The sequence below is a fragment of the Schistocerca serialis genome, chromosome 3, assembly GCF_023864345.2.
Source record: "Schistocerca serialis cubense isolate TAMUIC-IGC-003099 chromosome 3, iqSchSeri2.2, whole genome shotgun sequence".
NCBI classification, from domain to species: Eukaryota; Metazoa; Arthropoda; class Insecta; order Orthoptera; family Acrididae; genus Schistocerca; species Schistocerca serialis.
The window spans coordinates 392,184,581-392,206,725 of NC_064640.1; the positions used below are offsets into that span (position 1 = coordinate 392,184,581).

Here is a 22,145-nt window from a genome sequence, read left to right on the forward strand (position 1 = left end):
CACACATACCTTGAAAATTCTGTCTTTTAAAAATTTCTGAAGGAAATGGCATGTGGCCTCAGAAATTCCACGTGTAATAGTACAGAGGATACCAGTCTTATAGCAGGTGTTGTAGGCTTTCTACGCATCAAAGAATACAGCTGCAGAAAATATGACATGGGTTGAAAAGGTGATGAGATGGTCACCTGCAGTATGGAGAACTCTAAATCCACAATGTGAAGTGGTTAGTAAATTGAGGCACTCTAGGCACCATACCAGCCGGACATGAATCATACATTCCATCACCTTGCAAAATAGCTGGTGAGAGAGATGGGGCGATAACTAGAAAAAAGGTGTTTGTCCTTGCTGGGCTTCGGTATGGGCAAGATTGTGGCTTCACGCCAACTTCGGGGGAACGTGCCCTCTGCCCAGAAGCGATTGTGTGTGTGAAGGAAAATTGCCTGCCTGCAAGAGAAACATTCTGCAACATCTGAACGTAAACATTGTGTGGCCCTGAGGCGGAGGATCAGGATGAAGTGATAGCATTAGCAAGCTCCCTCATAGTTAAGGCAGCATTGTAGCACTCAAAATTCTGAGAAGAGAAGGGTACTGCCTGAGCTGCCTCCACTCGTTTCTGATGGAGGAAGGCAAGGTAATAGTGGGCCGAGTTCGAAATCTCCACAAAATAGCGGCCCAAAGTATTGGAGATAGCAATAGATAGCAGATGACATTATCTGCTACTGTCAGGCCAAAAATTGGGGAAGGGACCTTGGTCCTAGACCAGGCTCATCCAAACTGTGCCCCTAGGGCGCTAGAGCCCGCGATCGCCTGCGGGCAGCGCCCCGGGCGAATTTGTATGTTTTTGCAGTGGCCGAGACGTGCCGCTTAGCTGGTCGTGCAGACCACCTGCCGAGCCTCGCCATGCCGCTGTACGCAAATATTGCAATAGATAAGGATTTATTTTATGACCACACATTGCTGTCCTTTTCAGCGGAACTGGGGGAAAACGCATCTAAGAACAATCTTTTTTGTTAGTTTTTTATTTGAGTTTCAATGAATGAAACAATTAATTTTTAAAGTGATAAAAGTGTTTTAAAAACAAGATTGTACAAAATTAATTGTATGTTCTTTTTTGGCTTGGTATGAGCAGGAAACAGGTGAGCAAAGTTCGTGCGGAAGTTACAAAGGATCGCTGAGAATTGGGAAAGCAGGGAAAACCTTTGCTGCTGGGAATCTCATCAAGGATTGCCTGGTCGACTCGGCGGCTTGTATTTGTCCACCAGACCTCACAGAAAAATTTGAGAAAATAGCTCTTTCGACAATCTGTTGCTCACAAAGTCGAAGATATGGTCTCAGATATGGAGCAGCAATTAATGGAGAGAGCGGCAAACTTCATTTCACTTTCTATCGCTCTTGACAAGTCCGTGGACGTTGCGGACATACCTCAGCTCGTCATATTCATTCGAGGTGTCCACGACAATCTGCGTTTCACTGAAGAATTTCTCGATTTTATACTATTAAAAGACACAACCATGGGTTTGGCTATTTTTCTAGCCATGGAAAACGTGTTATAGTCAATGGGTTTAAAATGGGAACGCCTGACCAGTGTAACAAGGGATGGAGCCCCTGCGATACGAGGGATACACACCGGATTTCTGAGTTACGTGAGGTCAAAAATGGCTGAAGTTGGGTGTTCCTTATTCGCGACAGTCCATTGTCTGATACATCAGGAGGCACTTTGTGCGAAGACTGTCAACATAAAAAAATGTTACGGACACAGTTCTTCATACGGTCAATTATCTTCGCTCGCATGGACTCACACATCGCCAATTTAAAGAATTTCTGGCTGAGATCAAAGCGGAATACCCGGACATCGTCTACCACACCGAATTAAGATGGCTGTGCGGAGGAAAGGTGCTTTATCTGTTTTTCTCCTTGAGGAGCGAAATAAATACCTTTCTGGAAATGAAAGGATGTCCAGAAGAATTACTTTGTGATCCTAAGTGGGTGGCGAATTTGGCTTTTTTGAGTGACCTTACTGGTCATTTAAATACTTTGAACATTTCACTCCAATGCGAAAATCACTATGTCATTGATTTAGTGCAGACGATTCAAGCATTTCAAAAAAACAACTTATTTTGTGGGAAAAACAATTGTGCCAGAAGAATTGTGGACACTTTCCTGCACTAGACAGCGTTAAAGAAGATGTGGATTTTTCAGATTATGTTGCAAACATTTGCGAATTACAAGAACAGTTTGAAAACAGATTTTTGGAGATAAGTGAGCTTCAATCTGCCTTAGATATATTTGTTCATCCATTTTCCCTTCGGCATAGGACGTCTCACAAGTGCTTCAACTAGAGCTGATTGACCTGCAGTGCGATATCCGCCTGAAGGACTGCTTTCTCATGTGTAAAACTTTGGATGACTTTTACAGCTGTCTTCCACAAGAGAAATATCCTCTTTTGCACAAGCACACAGCCTACGTTCTCTCAATGTTTGGTTCCACGTATATCTGTGAGCACTTTTTCTCTCTTTTAAAGCTTGCTAAAACTAAGAACCGTTCATTACTTGGCAATAAAAATTTAACTAATTCTTTGAGGTTATCAGTCTCAGGGAATATTGTACCAAACATTTCCTCGAAAAAGAAAAAAAGTGTAAAATGTTGTCTTCTTTAACAATGTTGACTGTAAGAATTAAAGAGCTTTATAACCTTAATTCTATTTTTTAATAAGTTTTCAAACTTGGTCGGTTAAAATTATTATGTACAAAACAGCAAACTAAGGATCCGATTTCTAAACTCTGAAAAGGGATACAAAGAGATGTAGCCTGAAGCATAACAAAAAATATTTACTTGTAACTGCTAACAGTAAGAATGAGACACTATATCCCTTACATAAAGTTATTTCTAAAATAGAATATTTATGACTAGTTCATTTAAGAAACTGATATATTTTTCAGAAGACACCTATTGTACATATGATGAGTGTGCATGTGCAGTACTAATAGAATGAACCTGTGGGTCAGAAAACAACTAAGATGTTCTTTGATTCTTGTTTTGGATATTGTTGCCTAAAGCTTTGCGTAGTAATTCTACCTCATGAACACTAGTTGTTACCTAAAAGGTAAATGGTTTGCTTGTTTTACCGCTCACCAGCCTCTTTTACAGAGGTGTGCTTCCTCTGTTATTTTGTTTGTGTTGACTGACGGCAGGACAGTCCACTGCAGAGCAGTGCTGTGTGGTCTCACTCGCTCCTCAGCTGTCTCTCTCACTCCTACGCCGACACTAGCAGCACACGGTCGCGGACCGGGCGCTGACCGCCACTGCATGGCGCCTGCGGGGCACAGGCGCGCCCGCCGGGCGCAATTCTTGGATGAGCCTGTCCTAGACAGTCATCGGAGGTTGGTCCACACAATGGAAGAGGGAGCGTAACTGTTAAAAGAACTAGTAAAGGAAATCCAGCTAGCTTTTCTGCTACCCCAAAGAATGCAACGGCACTGTGCACACAACTGTTTGTAACAAGTGCAGTTTGCCATTGCACGATGACGGTTCAAAATGCAGATAGTACATTTCCATGTGTGAATGGCATCACAGCATGTCGCACTCCACAAAGGGACTGGGACACGACGTCGTAAAGAGGGAGTGCGAGGAATGGAACATTCTGTGGCAGTAATGATAACGTTTATAAGATATTCTACCTTGTTATCACAACTAGGGAAATGTTGTTCGTTGAAGGTCACCAGGCCGGCCGGTGTGGCCGAACAGTTCTAGGCACTTCAGTCTGGAACCGTGCGACCGCTACGGTCGCAGGTTCGAATCCTGCCTCGGGCATGGATGTGTGTGATGTCCTTACATTGGTTAGGTTTAAGTAGTTCTACGTTCTAGGGGACTGATGACCTCTAATGTTAAGTCTCATAGTGCTCAGAGCCATTTGAAGGTCACCAGGGAGGAGTAAAGCCTACAGTCGGCCCCAGAAAGCTGCCATTTGGGTGTGCACATAGATGGAGTAGGAGTCAGCAGTTGGATGGCACACAGGAAATGGTCACTCGAGTACTTGTCAGAGAGAAAGAACCACTCGAGATAATGGGCAAGCTGGGCAGTGCAGAAGGAGTGGTCTAAACAGGAATAGGTGTGTGAGGAGTGTGAAAGGAACAAGGGTGCTCCTGTATTAAGGCAGATGATGTTAAGTTGATTGAAAAGGTTAGCCAAGAGGGCTCCTCTTGGACAGGTTCTGGGAGAACCCGAAAGAGGATGGTATGCATTAAAGTAACCAAGTAGCAGAAAGGAGTGAGGGAGTTGTCCAATAAGCTGGAGGAAGTCTGTTCTGGTGACACCAAATAACAGAGAGATGTAAATGATACAAACAGAAAAGGTCAAGCGCGGAAGACAAATGCGGACTGCAACAGCTTGGAGCCAGATAGACAGGGAGATGGGTTGACTAGGAACATCATTCCTGATGAGCAGCAAAACTCCCCCATGAGATGGAATGCCCTCCTCATGGGGGAAGGTCAAAGTGGACTGGGAAGAAATGTAAGAGCTCAAAGTGGTCATGAGGACACAATTTTGTTTCCTAGAGACAGAGTACAAGCAAAATCTGCGATTCTAAGAGCAGCCGTAAGTCCTCTTTCTTAGATCGAAGGCCACGAACATTCCACTGGAGGAAAGTCGTGACAAGGAAAAAATGAAGGGGTGTCACAGCAGCTGCCGAGTGCCAGCCTTCCAAGACTCACTGCTACAGGGCACAGAGGCTGGAGGATCCCGCTCCACAAGGTCTACAGAGGCGTCGGCATTCTCCTTCTGTCAGTGTGCAGAGTCCAGGGCAGAAAAACGGTTGGTGGTGTATAACGGCAACACGGAGGTTGGCCTGGCGAGGGTATCATATGGTGACACTGTCAAAGAGGATTTCTGAATCAGCAAAGGATTGGTTTGGTTTTGTTTTGCTTTAGGGTGCAAAAAACAACTGCCGTCATATGCGCCCAAGTCAAAACTATAGAACACGAAAACAGAGAGGAGTTAAAAAACGACTATACGTCAGTCCCAATTGACATAATAGAAGACAGCTAAAACAGATGTGGAAAAAGGAGTAACGAGTCAGCGAAGGAGAAGGTCGTTTCCCTTTGTTTGCCTTCTTCTTTCTGGTGGCAGAGGAAAACTCAGATGTTTATTTGCTGAAGGGATGTAGGAAGTCTTCATGGGAGTATGACTCTGTCCTTTCTGGCCTGCCAGTTGTGTAGCAGTGACTTTGCCCCATGAGGTGAAAGTTCAGTGGCTTGTTGAACAGTTGGAGGAGAAGACTGGGGTGGTAGCATGACACTGGGCGATTTCACAACTGTGATGCAAATTTGAGGTCGCATGTCTGCATGAGCATGTCTTTCATGGAGAAAGATGTAACAAGAACAGTACTGTAAGTGCCAGAGGATAAAGTAAAGAAGAAAGAAAGAAGGAACGAAAAGCAGTGGAGAGACTGTTCTGATATCGACAACTGAATATGCTGAACACGTTTCCAACAACATCCCAGACATGTTCCCTAAGGGAGGGGAAACAGAATAGCAAGATGATAGACATGCAGCATGGAAAGGAAAAGATGTTGCAAAGGCTAGGGCCCTGTGGCAGCCAAGCACGAAACCACCAAAGAGCATTGAGCCCCCTGGGGCCATTCATAATTGGAAAGAAGTAGTGACCAACATTGCAGTTTCTGTGCTGTACCATCATTTACATCTTTGGCCAGATAAAATGAGTAAACACAAAAAAATATGTCCTACCACCCAGATACTGATGAAATTTTTTGGCTAAAGATTACTTTTCCAGCTGACTGTAGTTGACTTTTGTCTTGTTCAACATTTTAGATGTGAATGCTTAGTTCAGTGTTACAAATCTTGTGAAATAAAATTGCCCTTATTCCATGTGATGAGGCATCAACTACAAGCACTCCTGGTTCTTGTAGAGCGAAATGCATAAGACACGGGCAACTAAGCAATGCATATTCAAATTTCTGAAGGGATTGTTTCCATTCTCCAGCCCATTTAAAAGGGGCATTTTTACACCAGAGGTTATGCAAAGGAGTGGCTATTTGTGCTGTGTTCAATATGAATTTCATGTAGCATGTCAGTTTGCTGAGAACAACTTGGAGTTCTCATGAATTTGCAGGAGAAAGTAATCACTGTGTAGCCTTTAAATGTTTAGTCGAGCGACAAGTGCTGTGGGTATCAACGACGTATCCCAAATATTCAGTTTAACTTTTGAAAAATGAACTTTTCTGTAAATTACGCTTGTGTACTACGTCAGTTAAAACTGACTCCAAATGTTTGAGATGTAATTATTCTGTCTGTCTGTCTGGAGTGATACCGTGCAAATAAACTGAAGATGAGGGAACTTTTGACATCACTTGTTCAAGAAAGCATTAAAATAACGTGGGAGCAGAGGCAACTTCTGAAGAGAAGGCACTATTATTGATAGGAGCTGACGTGCTTGTTAACCACCATAAATTTTGTAGTTTCCCCGTTCTGGGGAAGTTGAAGACAAGCATCAGCCAAGTCAATTTTTGAAAACATCCATCCACCTGATAGGTGACCTGGAAGTGGGAAGGAATCAATTACTGTTTGAGCATTAACTGCTGCTTTAAAGTCAATTGAGTGGAAGGTTGGAGGAGGTGCTGCATGGCCACTGTCATTCTGCGTTTCAGGCTACATTCACTATTGTGGTTGTGCTTCCATCAATCTGTCAATAGCTTTCTAGTAATTAGTCAATTTGTTGGCCCTGAAACTGAGTAAGTGCAGTGTGCGATTGCTCTCCAGAAATAGCCATTGAGTACAGAAATTACAGACAGTTGAAAGAGATACAAGTTCCGCAAAAAAATTATGGAAAGTTTTATGAGTTCCAACAACTGTCATGGTGAAACAAAATGTGTCACCAGTTGACATCTGATGTGTCAGTTGAAGAAGTAGCTAATACAGACAATCGGACATCTACAAAAAGATAACACATTAAGAAATTTATCTACAATTGGAAAATTTAAGAACTGAGATACAGAAACTTTCAACCGCTGTAAGTTGTTCTGTTGTGCTGAGTTCTACACAATGACAGTAATGTTCTTCATTGTAGGCAACCGTCTTGAATGCTGATGCACTATATAAGGCACTGAATATTAGTTATGTTTACAAGCATAGTGCTACTTCGATAAATTGTACTCACTGCAGTTTTTCATACTGATGTTCACAAGTCTCTAGATGCACTGACTGGGGCAAAGCTCTGAATAGTGGCTGCTTAATGAAACACACTGGCAAATCATAGTTGAAGCATGAAGTCATCTCAGTTTAGCATCCCCATTCAGAGACTGTGAGCAACGGGAGAGTGACCTCACCCGAAGGTCTGCTGGTGAGAGATTTAAAATTGCTGTCTCTCATATGGCTGTGAGTATCACTCCAAGAGAAGTCAACAACAATGACATCAGTACTGCATATAATGCTATCTCACATGAGTAAACGGCACCTCTGTGTCCTTCACAGTGATTACTCAATGTCTGACACATTCACAACCCTTATATACGCTATCAGGCCTGTAACAACCTGTACACAAACAACGCTACTACACTTTGGTGCCTGTTCTATGTTGCAGAAAATTGCAGCTTTTTGTCAGACAGTATGTGTTTCTACCTCCCTTTGCTATCCACGAGTGGAAACTATGCCGACCACTGATAAATACATAATGATCTTGCAGTGTTGTGCTCAAAATAGTGCGTCATGCATTCAAAGAAAACAGCATTCTTGGAATTAATGATCCCAGGTGTTACAAATCCTGATTTAGTTAAAGCTGTTTGATCTCCCTGCAGTGCCCCTAATTTGACTTGGGTAACTTGAGTAACGCTACAGACATAACAAGCATTAAAACAAGTAGAAGTGGGCTGGAGTAGTTTGAAGACATTTCATATCACATATTATTTGATTTCTGCATGCAGAAGTAGTCAATGTCACCATACTTGATGACATTTTAACAACACACTATGCAGATGGAATCTTACCCATTTCAAACAAACATGTCAGGGATAAAAATTTAACAATGATTAAGGCTTTGATTGACTGAGTGATTAATTGAGAGCAGTTATGGGACCAAATGGCAAGGTCATCAGTCCCGAGATTCTGAAGTGAGTCACAGTAGAAAGAGGGTCTGCTGAAAGTGGACGGATCGAATCAAATTCTAAAATAATGATCATTAAGCACACACAGTAAAGGCATAAAAGATGAGACCAAATCTAAAAACTGGAAAAAAGTTGGGTGGTCATGGGGTCACAGATTGAGAAGACTGCAAAAGAAGTCCCAACAACAACCAATCTGCCCCTACTCCAAGACTAAAGTAGAACCTTATATCTGGAAATAACAACCACTTTCACGGAGGAAACTGAGGACCAGTACAACCATGGGTGGATTGTCTGCTAATATTAAATTTAAGGAATTGGGAAAACTACACTTAAGATGAATGGCCGAAAGAAGGGGACATTCCACCAATGTGTGAGATATCATCAGTCTGGCTCCACAACCACATTGTGGGGGTGGGTCGTTACGTAGGAGGAAACAATGAGTGAGCCAGGCATGACCAATGTGTAAACAGCACAAAATGGTGGACTCCTTTCAAGAAGAGCAGAAGGAAGAGTGCCAAACTGCAGTAGACTCCTTGATTGTGCGGAGTTTATTACTATGAGCAGTAGCACTCCAGATGGCATTCCCCTTTTGGGCAAAGAGAGATTTGATGTAAATACACATATCCACAGCTGGAATCATGAAAGGAAATTGGTGTAAGTATCTGCTTCTCTAGCCAAACGGTCAGCCAGTTCATTCCCTGGGACGCCCACATGACTTGAGACCCAGAGAAAACCAACTGAACAGGTGGCACATTCAAGGGCAGAGAGAAGGTCAGGGATAGCAGAGACCAAAGGGTGACGAGAGTAGCATCGGTCAATAGCCTGCAGTCTGCTCACTGAGTCTGAACAAATTAAAACACTGTAGAGGGAGGCCTGAGAAACAAAAAGGAGGGGCCTGTGAATGGCTAGAAGCTCTGCTGTGAACACACTACATGATCCTGACAACAAATGATGTTCCAAGTCAGCCGGAAATGTGAAAGCATATCCCACCTTATTGATTGTCTTAGAAGCATCAGTGTAAGAGATGGTGGTGCCTTGGAACTCTGCAAGGATGGCACATACAAGACACCGGTAAAACATAGGAGCAACAGAGATCTTAGGGCCCTGGAATAGATTGGTCCTAATCCATGGAAATACACAGGGTGCAGTCCAATGAGTGGAGACTGAGATCCCAACGGGGGGAAGTGAGACACATGCCAACTGGCAATCCCACCTGTGGGTGGGTGTTGGGAGGGAAGAGGGGGGGAAGAGGGGGCAGAGGGGGGGGGGGGGAGGGAGGGAGAGAGAGAGAGAGAGAGAGAGAGAGAGAGAGAGAGAGAGAGAGAGAGAGAGATCCCTGATAGGCAAAGAGCACAGAGTACACAGGACAGTCAGGGAATTGGCAAATGGAGACTGCATAAGAAATAAGGAGTTGGCTCCGTCGGATGTGTATAGGGGGAATCCTTGCTTCTGTGAGGAGACTATCAACAGGACTAGTGCGAAAGGCACCAATAGCCAGACACACTCCATAATGATTGACAGGGTCAAGGAGTTTCAAAGTGGAAAGAGCTGCTGACCCATAAACCCAACTACCATAATCTAGTCTGGACAAGACCAGAGCACAGTAAAGATGGAGAAGAGTGGAACGGTCTGCACCCCAAGATGTGTGGGCCAGGAGGCAGAGAGCATTAAGCTTCTGCATACATGTAGTCTTTAGGTGGCAAATGTGGGGCAGCCATGTCAACTTGTTATCTAAAATAAGGCTCAAGAAACGGGACTGTGATACAACATCGAGGAGCTTGCTGCCTAAATAAAGTTTTGGATTGGGGTGTACTTGGGTCAGCGACAAAAATGCATAACTCGCGTTTTGGAGGGAGAAAACAGGAAGCCATGGACGGTGGCCCAGGCAGAGGCCTGTCAGATGGCACCTTGGAGCTGGTGCTCAGCATATGCTACCGAGTGGGAGCTGCACCAGATGCAAAAATTGTCGACTTACAATGCCGGGATAACCAGAGGCCCAACAGAGGTCACAAGCCCATTGGTGGCAATGAGGAAGAGTGTGACATTTAGCACAGAACCCTGTTGGATACCATTGTGCCAACTCGAACCCGGAAGAGCTGGTGTGAGAAAAACTCACAGATAAAAATAGGAAGGGGACCACAGCAGCCCCAGTTATGGAAGGTAACTAAAACGTGATGGTGCCAAGCCATGTCATACGCTTTATGTAGGTCAAAGAAGCCTGTCAGATGGCTGATTTGAATCGGAGTAAATAGTCAGTTGGAGATCGCCCTGACCAAAAGCCACACTGATACGGTGACAAAAGGCCCTGAGTATTGAGTACCCAACATAATCTGAAGCTGACCATCCTTTCGAACAGTTTACAAAGTACATTCATCAGGCTAATTGGGCGGTAGCTGTCTAGAGACGTTGGGTTTATCCTGGGCTTAAGGACAGGGATAACTATACTGTCTCGCCATTGTGATGGAAAAGCACCTGTGAACCAAATGGGGTTGAAAACCCTGAGGGACTGTTGCCTCTGGGAAACGTCCAAGTGTTGGATCATCTGGTTGTGGTTGGAATACATGCCTGGCACTGTGTCTCGTGAAGAGCGAAGAGCTTGTACCGATTCCCATTTAGTGAAGGGTGCATTATAGGGCTCAACATGGTGTGGGATGAAACAGAGGGGGTTCTGTTCAACTCTGTGTTTCTACTGGAGATAGGTAGTAGGGTAGGAAGAGGACGACGACGCCGTCGCAAAGCGAGTCGCGAGGTGTTCTGCGAGGACCAATGGATCAGTGCACAGAGCGCACCTTGGAAGTTCAGACCTTGGACAGTTCGCTGTTGCTGGAGACCCAGAAGGCTACGGAGCTTGGACCAAACCTGCAATGAAGAGGCGTATGTCCCCAGGGAGGAAACATAGCACTCCCAGCATTCCTTTTTACTCCGCTCAATAGGGTAATGAGCCTTAGCATGGAGATGCTGAAAAGTGAGCAGCATGAAGAATAGTGGCAGAGATGCCTTGCACGACTACATCAATGGAATTGGAGAAGAAGGTGTGAAAGTGTGCAGCAGAGATATATAAAGGCCAATTGGCCCTGCAGAACCACAACGTGAGGGCCTGTCTGCCTGGCAGCAGCAGGGTAACAACAGAATCACTGGAAAGTGGTCACTGCCACAAAGGTCATCATGGGATGACCAATGTAGGGAAGCCACGAAGGCAGGGGAGGAGATAGTGAGTTCGATAGCAGAGAAGGTGCCATGAGCGGCACTGAAGTGGGTAGGGGAACCGTCATTGAGGGTACACAAATCGAGGTCTGTGATAAGTTGGTCAATTACGATACCCCTACCATTGAAGTGACACTCCCCACAGTGGATGGTGGGCACTGAAGTCCCCAACGAGGAGAAACAGGGGTGGGAGTTGCTGGATTAAGGCACACAGTGCAACATAAGGAAGTGGCCTACCTGGAGGGAGGTAGACATTGCAAATGGTGATTGCTGGAGTTGTTTGCACTCTAACCGCTATCACTTCCAAGGTGGTATGTAGGGGATTCGATCACTAATGACATCGGAATGATCCGGGGTCAGCATGGTTCCAACAGAATGCCTGATAACCATGAAATGTTGGAGAGTGGTTATCACGGAAATGCATTTCTTGAAGAACAAGACAGAACGCAGAAGAGGAGGAGACAAGACATTGCATTTCCGGTGGGTGATTACAGTATCTGTTGCAATTCCACTGGATGATCATGTGTCGAGAGTCCAAGGTAAACATGAAGCAGATGAGGAGGTGGTCAGGTCACCCAGTCAGTAGTAGTCACTGACAATATGGGGTGACAGCCATAAATAAGATCTCAGACTCAGGTTACAAAGGGGGAGATGGCACCTCCGGGAGCACCGGGGCCACCTTGGGATTTATGTTTCGTCTTTTTCTCATCCTCCTCCTATTTCGGAGGTGGAAGAGGGCAGGACACAGGGGGAGTACAGGCTTCTGCAAGATCTGGAACCGAGAGAGAGTGGGTGACTTTGGGGCACACAGATGGTGTGCCTTGTGACCGAGTGGTGGTAAGTCTTCTGGCTTGCGAGACGTCGGGGAGAGGGTCCTGGGAGGGAGACCGATAACCAGCAAATGCCAAAGAAGATGGGCTAGAGATAACATGCAAAAATAACTCATTTCACCGCCACACCCACCTTTTTGGTGCCACACGATCTTACGTCTCTACCAACAAACCTCTCCCCAGCCCCCACACTTTCTTCGTTCTACCGCTGTTCACACCCACTAAATACACCTCATCCAGTCACATTTGCTGTCCCCCTTCTTTACTCTCATCCGTCCTCAAACCTGCTACCCATAGAATATACATATATTTATTAATGATTAGTTATTCTCTACTTTGACCCTTGTGACTTCTCACCAATTTTAGGGAGTTTTTGCCTTCTATCATCGTCATCTTCCTCAGATTTCATCTCGTTTTTTCCCCTTGTGCATCCATTTCGTCCTTTTAGTATTTTTCACACGTATTTGCGTGTATTTTTGCGTAATTTTTCGGACGTAATTCTACTTTATTATGTAATTTTACGCATTTTTTGCACCACCATGGACTGCTCCTTCCATCTGTGTCAGTACAGAAAAGTTCCCTAATCCCTTGCCAGATCCCAGTCCCACATACTGTTCCCGCATTGTTGCTTGGCTCATGAAATCCCCCCCTAATGGCCTTACCATCAAATTACCCATCTGTGGTTGCTACCCCTCCTTCCACAATGATCTCCACCTGTTCAGATTCCGCCAATCCTTAGCCCTCACCAACATAGTCCTGCAAAACCATATCAACCAATCCCAATTCTCCTTGCAGTACCTTCTCTCCATCCACAAAATTCTCCTGCTATGTAATCCCAAATTCCTGGAACCCATAACACACATTGAAACTCTTGCTCTGCAGGAACTTTAGCAACATGCACAATGCCACCTCGAAAAGCTCTCCATCCTGCTCACTTCCTATTCCCACCTTGGAGTACCACTGTCCACCACTTCAACAACAACCTCCAAACCTCCCCCACGTCCCCTCACAGCTGACAAACCCTGTCTCGCACACCTACTACACTTACACCACCTTCCAAAACCACACAGAACCCAGAACCTAAACAGACCTGCAACCCAGTTATGTACCTTTCCTCCAGAAGCCTTAGTCCCACAGAAACATCAGTCCTTTCCAAAGGCCTCACCTTTTGCTCCACTCCCAAATTCAACCATGCAGGACTAGTTAAAGACCTTGTCTCCTCCTCCCAGTCCCTATAGTGGGAACACTTTTTCGCCACCAAACCACCCAATCAGACTCATCCAAAGACCAATATTGAACTTTGCCTAACTCAGTTCATTCCTCTATCCAACTGTGATCCACCCCCACTCCCTCCAAACCATCCCTGTTAACTTTCCAGAATTTCTTAATCTTGAAACTTGCCTCACCATCATTCCCCAAATCCCTCAACATGCAAACTAATCTTACATCTGCAGAAAGAACCGCAGTCCACCATCTACAAACTGATCCTGATTTTATAATCCTAGCTGAAGACAAAGGCTCCACCACCTTTGTTTTGAACCGCAAGGATTATGTGGCAGAAGGACTCTGTCAGATCTCAGATACTTCCACCTACAAACCATGCCACAGTGATCGCATTCCAGTAATCCAGCAGGATCTCCAGTCACTACTCAAATCCTTAGGCCCACCTTAGAACCTCTCCCCAGAGTCCATCTCTCTACTTACCCCTACCACTCCTGGAACTCCCACCCTCTACATGTGCCTTGAAGTCCATTATTCCAACCACCCAGGACGCCCCATTGGGGCTGGTTACTGTGCCCCCACTGAGAGAATCTCTGCTCTCATAGACCAACACCTTCAACTTATTACCCGGAACCTATTCTCCTATATAAAAGATACCAACCATTTTCTCAATCAACTCTCCACAGTTCCTGTCCTTTACCACACGGTGCCCTGCTCGTCACCATTGATGTCACATCACTGTACACTAACATTCCTAATGCCCATGGCCTTACTGCTATCTAACACTACCTTTCCAGATGCCCTATGGATTCCAAACCAACCACCACCTTCCTAGTCTCCATGACCAACTGTATCCTCACCCACAATTACTTCTCCTTTGAAGGCATTACCTACAAACAAATCCATGGTATGGCTATGGGCATCCGCATGGCACCATCCTATGCTAACCTATTCATGGGCCATCTAGAGGAATCCTTCCTAAAAACCCAGAATCCTAAACCCCTCACCTGGTTCAGATTCACTGATGACATTTTAGCTATCTGGATTGAAGGTGAGGACACCTTATTCACATTCCTCCAGAACCTCAACAACTTCTCCCCCATTTGCTTTACCTGGTCCTACTCAATCCAACAAGCCACATTCCTGGATGTTGACCGCCACCTCAGAGATGGCTACATCAGTACCTCCATCCATATCAAACCTACTAACCACCAGCAATACCTCCATTTCAACAGCTGCCACCCATTTCATACCACTGACTGTAATTAGCCTCCCATCCTTGTACAAAAAGAAATCTCCCGTGCCTTATCTTTCCAGTCTCCCACCAGCTCTCAAAGTCCCAAATTCCGGCCACAGAGGAGCACTCCCCTTGTAACTCAGTACCATCCGCAACTGGAGCAACTGAATTACTTTCTCTCGTTGTGCCCTGAAATGAGAAATGTCTTGCCCAGTATCCTTCCCACCCCTCCTACCACGGTATTCTGCCGTCCATCGAACCTACACAATATACTCGTCCATCCTTATACAACCCCTGCTCCCAATCCCTTACCTCATGGCTCATACTCCTGCAATAGAGATAGATGCAAGATCTGTTCCATACATCCTCCTACCCCCACCTACTCCAGTCCGGTCACTAACATCACCTATCTCATCAAATGTAAGGCTACCTGTGAAACCAGTCATGTGATTTACAAGCTAAGCTGCAACCACTGAGCTGCATTCCATGTAGGCATGACAACCAACACGCTGTCTGTCGGCATGAATGACCACTGACAAACTGTGGCCAAAAAACAAGTGGACCACCGTGTTGCTGAACGCATTGCCAAACATGATATCCCTCATCTCTATGACTGCTTCACAGCCTTTTCCATATGGATCCTTCCCACCAACACCAGCTTTTCTGAATTGCACAGGTGGGAACTTACCCTGCAATACATCCTACGTCCCCCTAGCTCTCCTGGCCTCAACCTTTGTTAGTCACTGTCCTCATCCATCCAGCCCCCTCCCTCTTCCCATTCCAGCACTACACAGCCATCATTTCACTGCCCCACTCAGTCTTTTAATTTTTTTTATTTCTCTCCTTTCCACTACTTACCCCCCCCCCCCCCCCCCTCCACGTCTTCTCTCCTGCCCGCCGTCTGAACTGCAACACTTCACTGTCTGCCACTTCCACCATACTATCCCTCCCCCTCCCCGCCCCAGCCTCCTCCTTACCTCCATCCAGTTGCCACTTCCATCATGCACTGGTGCTGTGTGGTTTCAGTTCTCTGAGGCTGCAAATGTGTGCACAAGTTGCGTTTGCGTGCGCGTGCGTATGTGCGTGTGCGTGTGTGTCTACTGCTGACAAAGGCCTTAATGGCTGAAAGCTATAATTGTGTGAATCTTTTTGTTGTGCCTATCATGACTCATCATCTCCGCTATATGGTGTGTAGCAACTTTCCTTCTCTGGTATGCTTACATCCCTACTTATTTTACATTCATGTCATCAAAAATCACTTCATCCTTGACGGAAGTGGTGTCTGCTGTCTGAATCATCATTTACTACTATCCACAATTGGAAATGAGATCACTCTGACGATTTTGAATTACTCAATCTGCAGTGAACATCCATAAACATTTTAACAGGTCAGAGAATAAAATAATGTAATATATAAATAACATTCCAGACAGTTTTTAAAATCTGCAGTTACAAAATTAAAATGAGTTAACTTTCTACATTTCAGTTGTCATCTAGGGAAAAGCAAAATTAAAGAGTACAACATTTCTAATGCTACAAAAAATAAATATAAGTTGCAGATGGAAATCTAATTATGTAGTCATTTACATCTCCATTATATATGTCAACTGGTGACTCTTCTCTTTTCCCTTTTAATGTTTTTCTAAGACTGGCTTCAGTTGGATTCTCATGAGCAGCTAAAGGAATACACCGTTTTGGCACAATGTCACAAATCTGTAATGGAGTCTCCAAATCTTGCTTCTTCAAGTCATTCACTTGATTTGGTATGGCACAGACGAATTTCATTTTATCTCCACTTTTGGGCCGATTGACAGATAACCTCGACTGCAAATAAATTAAACAGTAGTGAAACCATTAATATGAATGTGTGTATTAGCTCTATTAGTTAGTTACCAAACATAGCTTTTAGAGAAGAGGTCACTTCAGCAAGAAGAAAGTTAGTTTTCAACTAGGTAACACCATTATTTATTACAGAAATTACACTTCAGTCTGCTATTCACCATCCTGAAAACACACAAGATGATTTGCAACATCTGAATTTTAGGCTAACAGGAGTAGAAAAGGCACTTTGTATGGCAAGATGGAATCAAGGACACAACAACAGTAAGATAATGAGATGTTGGAGTGGCCAACATAAAATTTCAACAATTCAGTGGTTTAGTCCAGAGACTCGAACATGGATGTGTGATGCTTCATTTGACTTTAGCTTTAGGTAAGTTTGATCTGTTAATGTGTTAATTTATTTGGACTGTAAAAAAAAGTACCATTTTAATAAAAATGTCATAATTGTTATTAAGGTATTTTGGGCTTTCATTAGGGAAAAGTATGCATTTCTTCACCACTTAATAACTGACCAAAGGCTTTAGAAGCTCCACAACCACCTTCACCATGCTAAGAAGCGAGTTCCTGAACATACAATAAACTTCACATTTCCTCAATATACGCCACAGGGATGTTGCAAAGCTCGTCTTGGATTTCTGTTGGGAAGGTCAGGTAATATCAGTTTGAGCTATATATATTTCACTGAAGTGAGATCTGGAACAAAAGAAGGCAGTATAAGGTGAGTAACTTCATACTATTCTGCAACCACTCTTGTACTATTGTCATGGTGTGACTGGTTGCTAATGGAAACACACATCTCCCCCTTTAGATATAGTCATTGTCCTAATGGGGTCATAACTATTTTCATGAGAATACTAAGAAACATCACCATGACCAGCTGTCATGTGAAGCATGCAAAATTCATAAGATGACAACACCATTCTGCCTCAGAAACATTACGCCTTCAAGATGCCTCAGGATTACATCTGAGGTTGAAACAAACTCTGTTGCCTGCCTTTTCATATCAAACCATTGTTAGCTGAGGAAACTACAGATTCATTGGAAAACATTAATTTTTCTAGTTATAACTGACACAGTCCTTGCAAAATGCTAGTCAGAGTAGTTAATCCCCACAAGAGTGGTTCTAGTTTACAGCTGTACATTTTCTCCATACAGACTTTCTAAAGCAGGCGGCAAATGGCATCTGCCGACATGAGAAATGAAGTAGTGCAGTTCATCTGCACAGAAGGGGAATAAAAAGGGAGCTGAGCCCTAGCTTCCAGAACTTGCTGTAGTCTCCCGCCTTTTTCCAACAGACATGGTATTACTGACTTGCATCGACAATGCGAGTTGGTAGCAAGCATCGAAGGAATAGTGGGGCAGACTTGGGCAAGTTAATATCTACTGAAAATGTCTAGGGAAGGAAAACACAAAATTGAGGTAAAAATTTTTCAGTAGTGCACTCAGAGTAATATTTAATTGAATAGGAATGTTTAATTGTCCCTGGCTTTTTCAGGGTGAATGATTTTTTGGAATCTGTCTCTTTCATCAAAGTGAATGAGTGTGACGTGGTTAGGCATGTTTCTATTTTTTAGAGCTGAATAAATTACATTAAAGGACATAATCTTTTATTTCAGAAAAATCTTACTAGACCCAATGATATATTTTCTAAACAATAACAAAACATCAAGCCCAGTTAGGCTGCAGTTTAATTTTCTATGTAGACATGGGTGTTGTAAGTATCTCCCTCAAAGGTTCAATTGAGAATCCTTAAGCATACAGCCAGTTCAGTTAAAATTACAGGGGAGTAGTGGAGAGTGTTTACATGTGGCATACTGTGGCAACACAATTTTCAGGTTCGATAATCGTGGAAAGGAACTGTACTGAACTATGCACAACAACAGTAGGGAACAGTGCACATGAACAGCAGCAGTTAGTGACACATGCCAGAGATGTCTCATATGTGTGAAACAGTGAATACCATCATTAAGCAGAAGAGAAGACTGATTACAGTGGTAGGAGACACCAACATCACAACATGCCACCAGCAATAGCATAGCGAGATAAGTTCTCAAACAGAAAAACACTTGAGTGTAGCAAAAGGCTTTACTGGTGTAGTGGATTGCATGTGGCATTGATGCTATAGGCATCGTTGAGTAAAAGTAGAAGTGTGTCACACATGTGTTGGAAATAATGTAGCATAATATGTCATAAAGTGACTTTATTGGTGTAAAAGAAGCACAAATTGAGGAGGGAATTAGTGAGATGGGTAGTGAACAGAATTTTGAGTTATATAAGCTGGGAGCGGAAACAGAAAAAAAGGTAGACACAGGTTCAGGCACTACAGAAATGTCAGTAAATAGTGTAAGAAATTCTTGTGTAATGGACTAATTAGTAGGGGTGGATGACAGATGAAACAGGTACCTACAAAGGCATTTACATCTGCAAATGCTCCGAGCAACACTAATTGATCAGGCCAAGGAAACTGCAGCTAGAATAAAGAAAGAGAGAGATGAGACCAATAGATAACTTAGATAGAAATACAAAGGAAAATGCCGCCAACATGAGACAAGTAAAAACTCTGCAATCAAAGTTTATCACTGGGTGGAATGAGCAGTTGAAAAATAAGGAGGAGGAAGAGGAAAGGGCAAAAAACAATTTGCATGCGCAAACTAAGAATTGCCCAAGTGGATGCAACTGTTATGAGGTGCGTGCAGCTAATCTCTGCGTGCAGCTAATCTCTGCGTGCAGCTAATCTCTGCGTGCAGCTAATCTCTGCGTGCAGCTAATCTCTGCGTGCAGCTAATCTCTGCGTGCAGCTAATCTCTGCGTGCAGCTAATCTCTGCGTGCAGCTAATCTCTGCGTGCAGCTAATCTCTGCGTGCAGCTAATCTCTGCGTGCAGCTAATCTCTGCGTGCAGCTAATCTCTGCGTGCAGCTAATCTCTGCGTGCAGCTAATCTCCGCATGAGTTATGGTAAAAACCTTAGCAGAAAAGGTAACCAAAATTAGCAACAGAAGTGAGGTGGAAATTGTCAACATAAAGACGGAATTAGCAATGACTTTTAACACTGTGAACAACTTCAGCAACTTTGTAACTGATATTTTACAGAAAGAAGCTGGAAACATCAACAAAGGAGTAAAGAACATAGCCATAAGTGATGTGGAAAAAGTACAACCTTGTGATAGAGATTGTAATAGATCCCAACCAACAGGGAGACTACATACAATGGCACTTTTGTGCAGTTTCACCTACGGCGATTTTGAAAAAGCCTTTGTATGGAAATATTAGGCACAGGAAACGCCAAAGAAGTCAAAAATGAACTGGGACTATGAGCATATAATAAACAGATGGATAAGTTGCTTGTTGGGATGTTAGAAAAATAACTAGAATTAAATACACTGAAGCGCCAAAGGAACTGTGGGACCGCCGAAGACTGCAGAAGGATTGCAAGTCTGTCACGTTGAATGATTCTCTTCAAACTGCTGCATATTTCAATGCTGGGCCATCAACAAATGTCAGTGTGCGAACCATTCAATGAAACAACATCGGTATGGGCTTTCGTGTACCTTTGATGACTGCATGACACAAAGCTTTACGGCTCGTCTGGGCCCGTCGACACTGACACATTGGACTGTTGATGACTGGAAACATGTTGCCTGGTTGGTCGAGTCTCATTCCAAATTGTATCAAGTAGATGCACGTGTACAGGTATGAAGACAACCTCATGAATCCATGGGCTGTTCAAGTTCGTGAAGGCTCTGTAATGGTGTGGAGTGTGTGCAGTTGGGAGTGATATGGGACCCCTGATACGTCTTGATATGATTCTGACAGGTGACACATACATAAGCATCCTGTCTGATCACCTGCATCCATTCATGTTCGTTGTGAATTCCGATGGACTTGGGCAATTCCAGCAGGACAAAGCGACACCCCACGCATCCCGAATTACTACGGATTGGCTCCAGGAACACTCTTCTGAGTTTAAACAGTTCTGCTGGCCACCAAACTCCCCAGATATGAACAGTGTTGAGCATATCTGGGATGCCTTGCAACACGCTGTTCAGAAGAGATCTCCACCCCTTCATACTCTTATGGATTTATGAACAGCACTGCAGGGTTCACGGTGTCAATTCCCTGCAGCACTACTACAGACATTAGTAGTAGAAGAGTCCATGTCACGTCACTTCTGCATGCTCAGGGGGAGGGGCTACATGATATTAAGTAGGTGTACCAGTTTCTTTGGCTCTCCATTGTATTTGGACACAAGAGAAAACCTTAATAAGATTGGTAACAAACAGGGTGTTGGTGCAGTATGGAGATGTCATAGGATGTGATGGTTGAAGAAGGAAGAGCAAGGAAAAGTTATTTTAAAAGGTATAGAAGAAAAAGCGTATGACAGAAACTTGTCATAACTATACCTAATAGGAGATGTATTTGTAGGAGTTTTACTAACTCAAATGTGAATTGTCATAGTAATAAGATTAACAACTTTGAACTTTTAGAAGATGGGAAGTTTGTTACAGATATATACCTGGGTTTGACACAGATGAAGTAAATTTTAAGAAACAGAACACACAAAAATTTCTGAAACCAGTTGGCTTACTGACAGACAGAAACAGGGTTGGAATCTTTGTTGTGGGAGTATAGTGATTTTTAGCAATGTTCCAGGAAGTTGCAACAATGGAGTGCTACTTGCTTGGGCATAACATGATAGTATTCTCAGGTCACATCACTGTAGAATATATTTTGGATTTATCATAGTAGACTTACTAGGTAGACAATGTACTTAGAGCGATCTGACAATGTAGTTGCTGATGCCCTGTCAGGGTTACCACTATGAGAAGTTATTCAAATTTTTGACCAGGATGAGGAAAATTTAAAATTAGGTACATGAAAGGGGTGAATGATGAAAAGGTTATTAGGTCACTGTGTAACAACTTTAGAAGAAGCCAAAATCATGATTCAAACTGGAAATTGGTAAAACGTTGTTTCGTTAAAATGAAGCATGAAAAATTGGGTCATGTATTACAAGGTATTCGACGGAACACTTTTAGAAGAACAAATGAGAACTCATTACTCGAAATTATATTGGTCAGAGGAGGAAGCCAAAATATTGATTAAATACATACATTAGAGTGTGGTATTCAAAAATGCATGCAGAGATCACAGGAAAGTGTGTGTTTTTATAATACGGCCAGGAAAGTAAGAAAAAAAATTTTCAATGTATGATAAATGCCAGTGAGGCAAGTTAAGTAACATAATACGTCTACGTGAAATGTAAAAAATATCCATGAACAATCTATGGACTTGGTTGTGGTTCTTTTCCAAATACTAGAGGTGGACGCTGCTTCATTTTTGACATGGTGGATGTTTTCTCAAAACTGATTAAATTATATCCAGCCAGGAAAACCACAAGTAAAGAAATTATCTCAAAAATTGAAAAGCATTATTTCAGGCTTGTTGGAAAGCCAAAAGCTATCTTATCAGAAAATATAGAACAGAGACGTCATCAGTGCCCTTACTATTATGAAAACAAACAAATGTGGAGATGAACTAAAAGTGTTGTACACGCACGCACTCAAAATGACCACACAGTCACTCTGTATCACACATTCACTCTCACATACACTAAAACCAATTAGGAGGGAAGAGACCTAATCAAGGAATTAAAACACAGAGAAAACACAACACAGAAGAACTAAAAGAAAAGCACAGG

General features: G+C 43.4%; 1 protein-coding gene across 7 annotated transcripts in view; it reads right to left on the minus strand.

Moving 5' to 3' along the window:
* LOC126470242 (centromere protein J) overlaps window positions 1-22,145 on the minus strand; it is a 326,728-nt gene that overhangs the window by 99,327 nt on the left and 205,256 nt on the right. For 4 of the 7 annotated variants that reach the window (XM_050097946.1, XM_050097947.1, XM_050097945.1 and 1 more), the window contains one exon: window positions 16,193-16,429. The exons of the other annotated variants lie outside the window; for them this stretch is intronic. In XM_050097946.1, coding sequence (XP_049953903.1) covers window positions 16,193-16,429 — 237 coding nt within the window. The remainder of the gene's footprint in view (window positions 1-16,192; window positions 16,430-22,145) is intronic. 7 annotated transcript variants of the gene reach the window in all.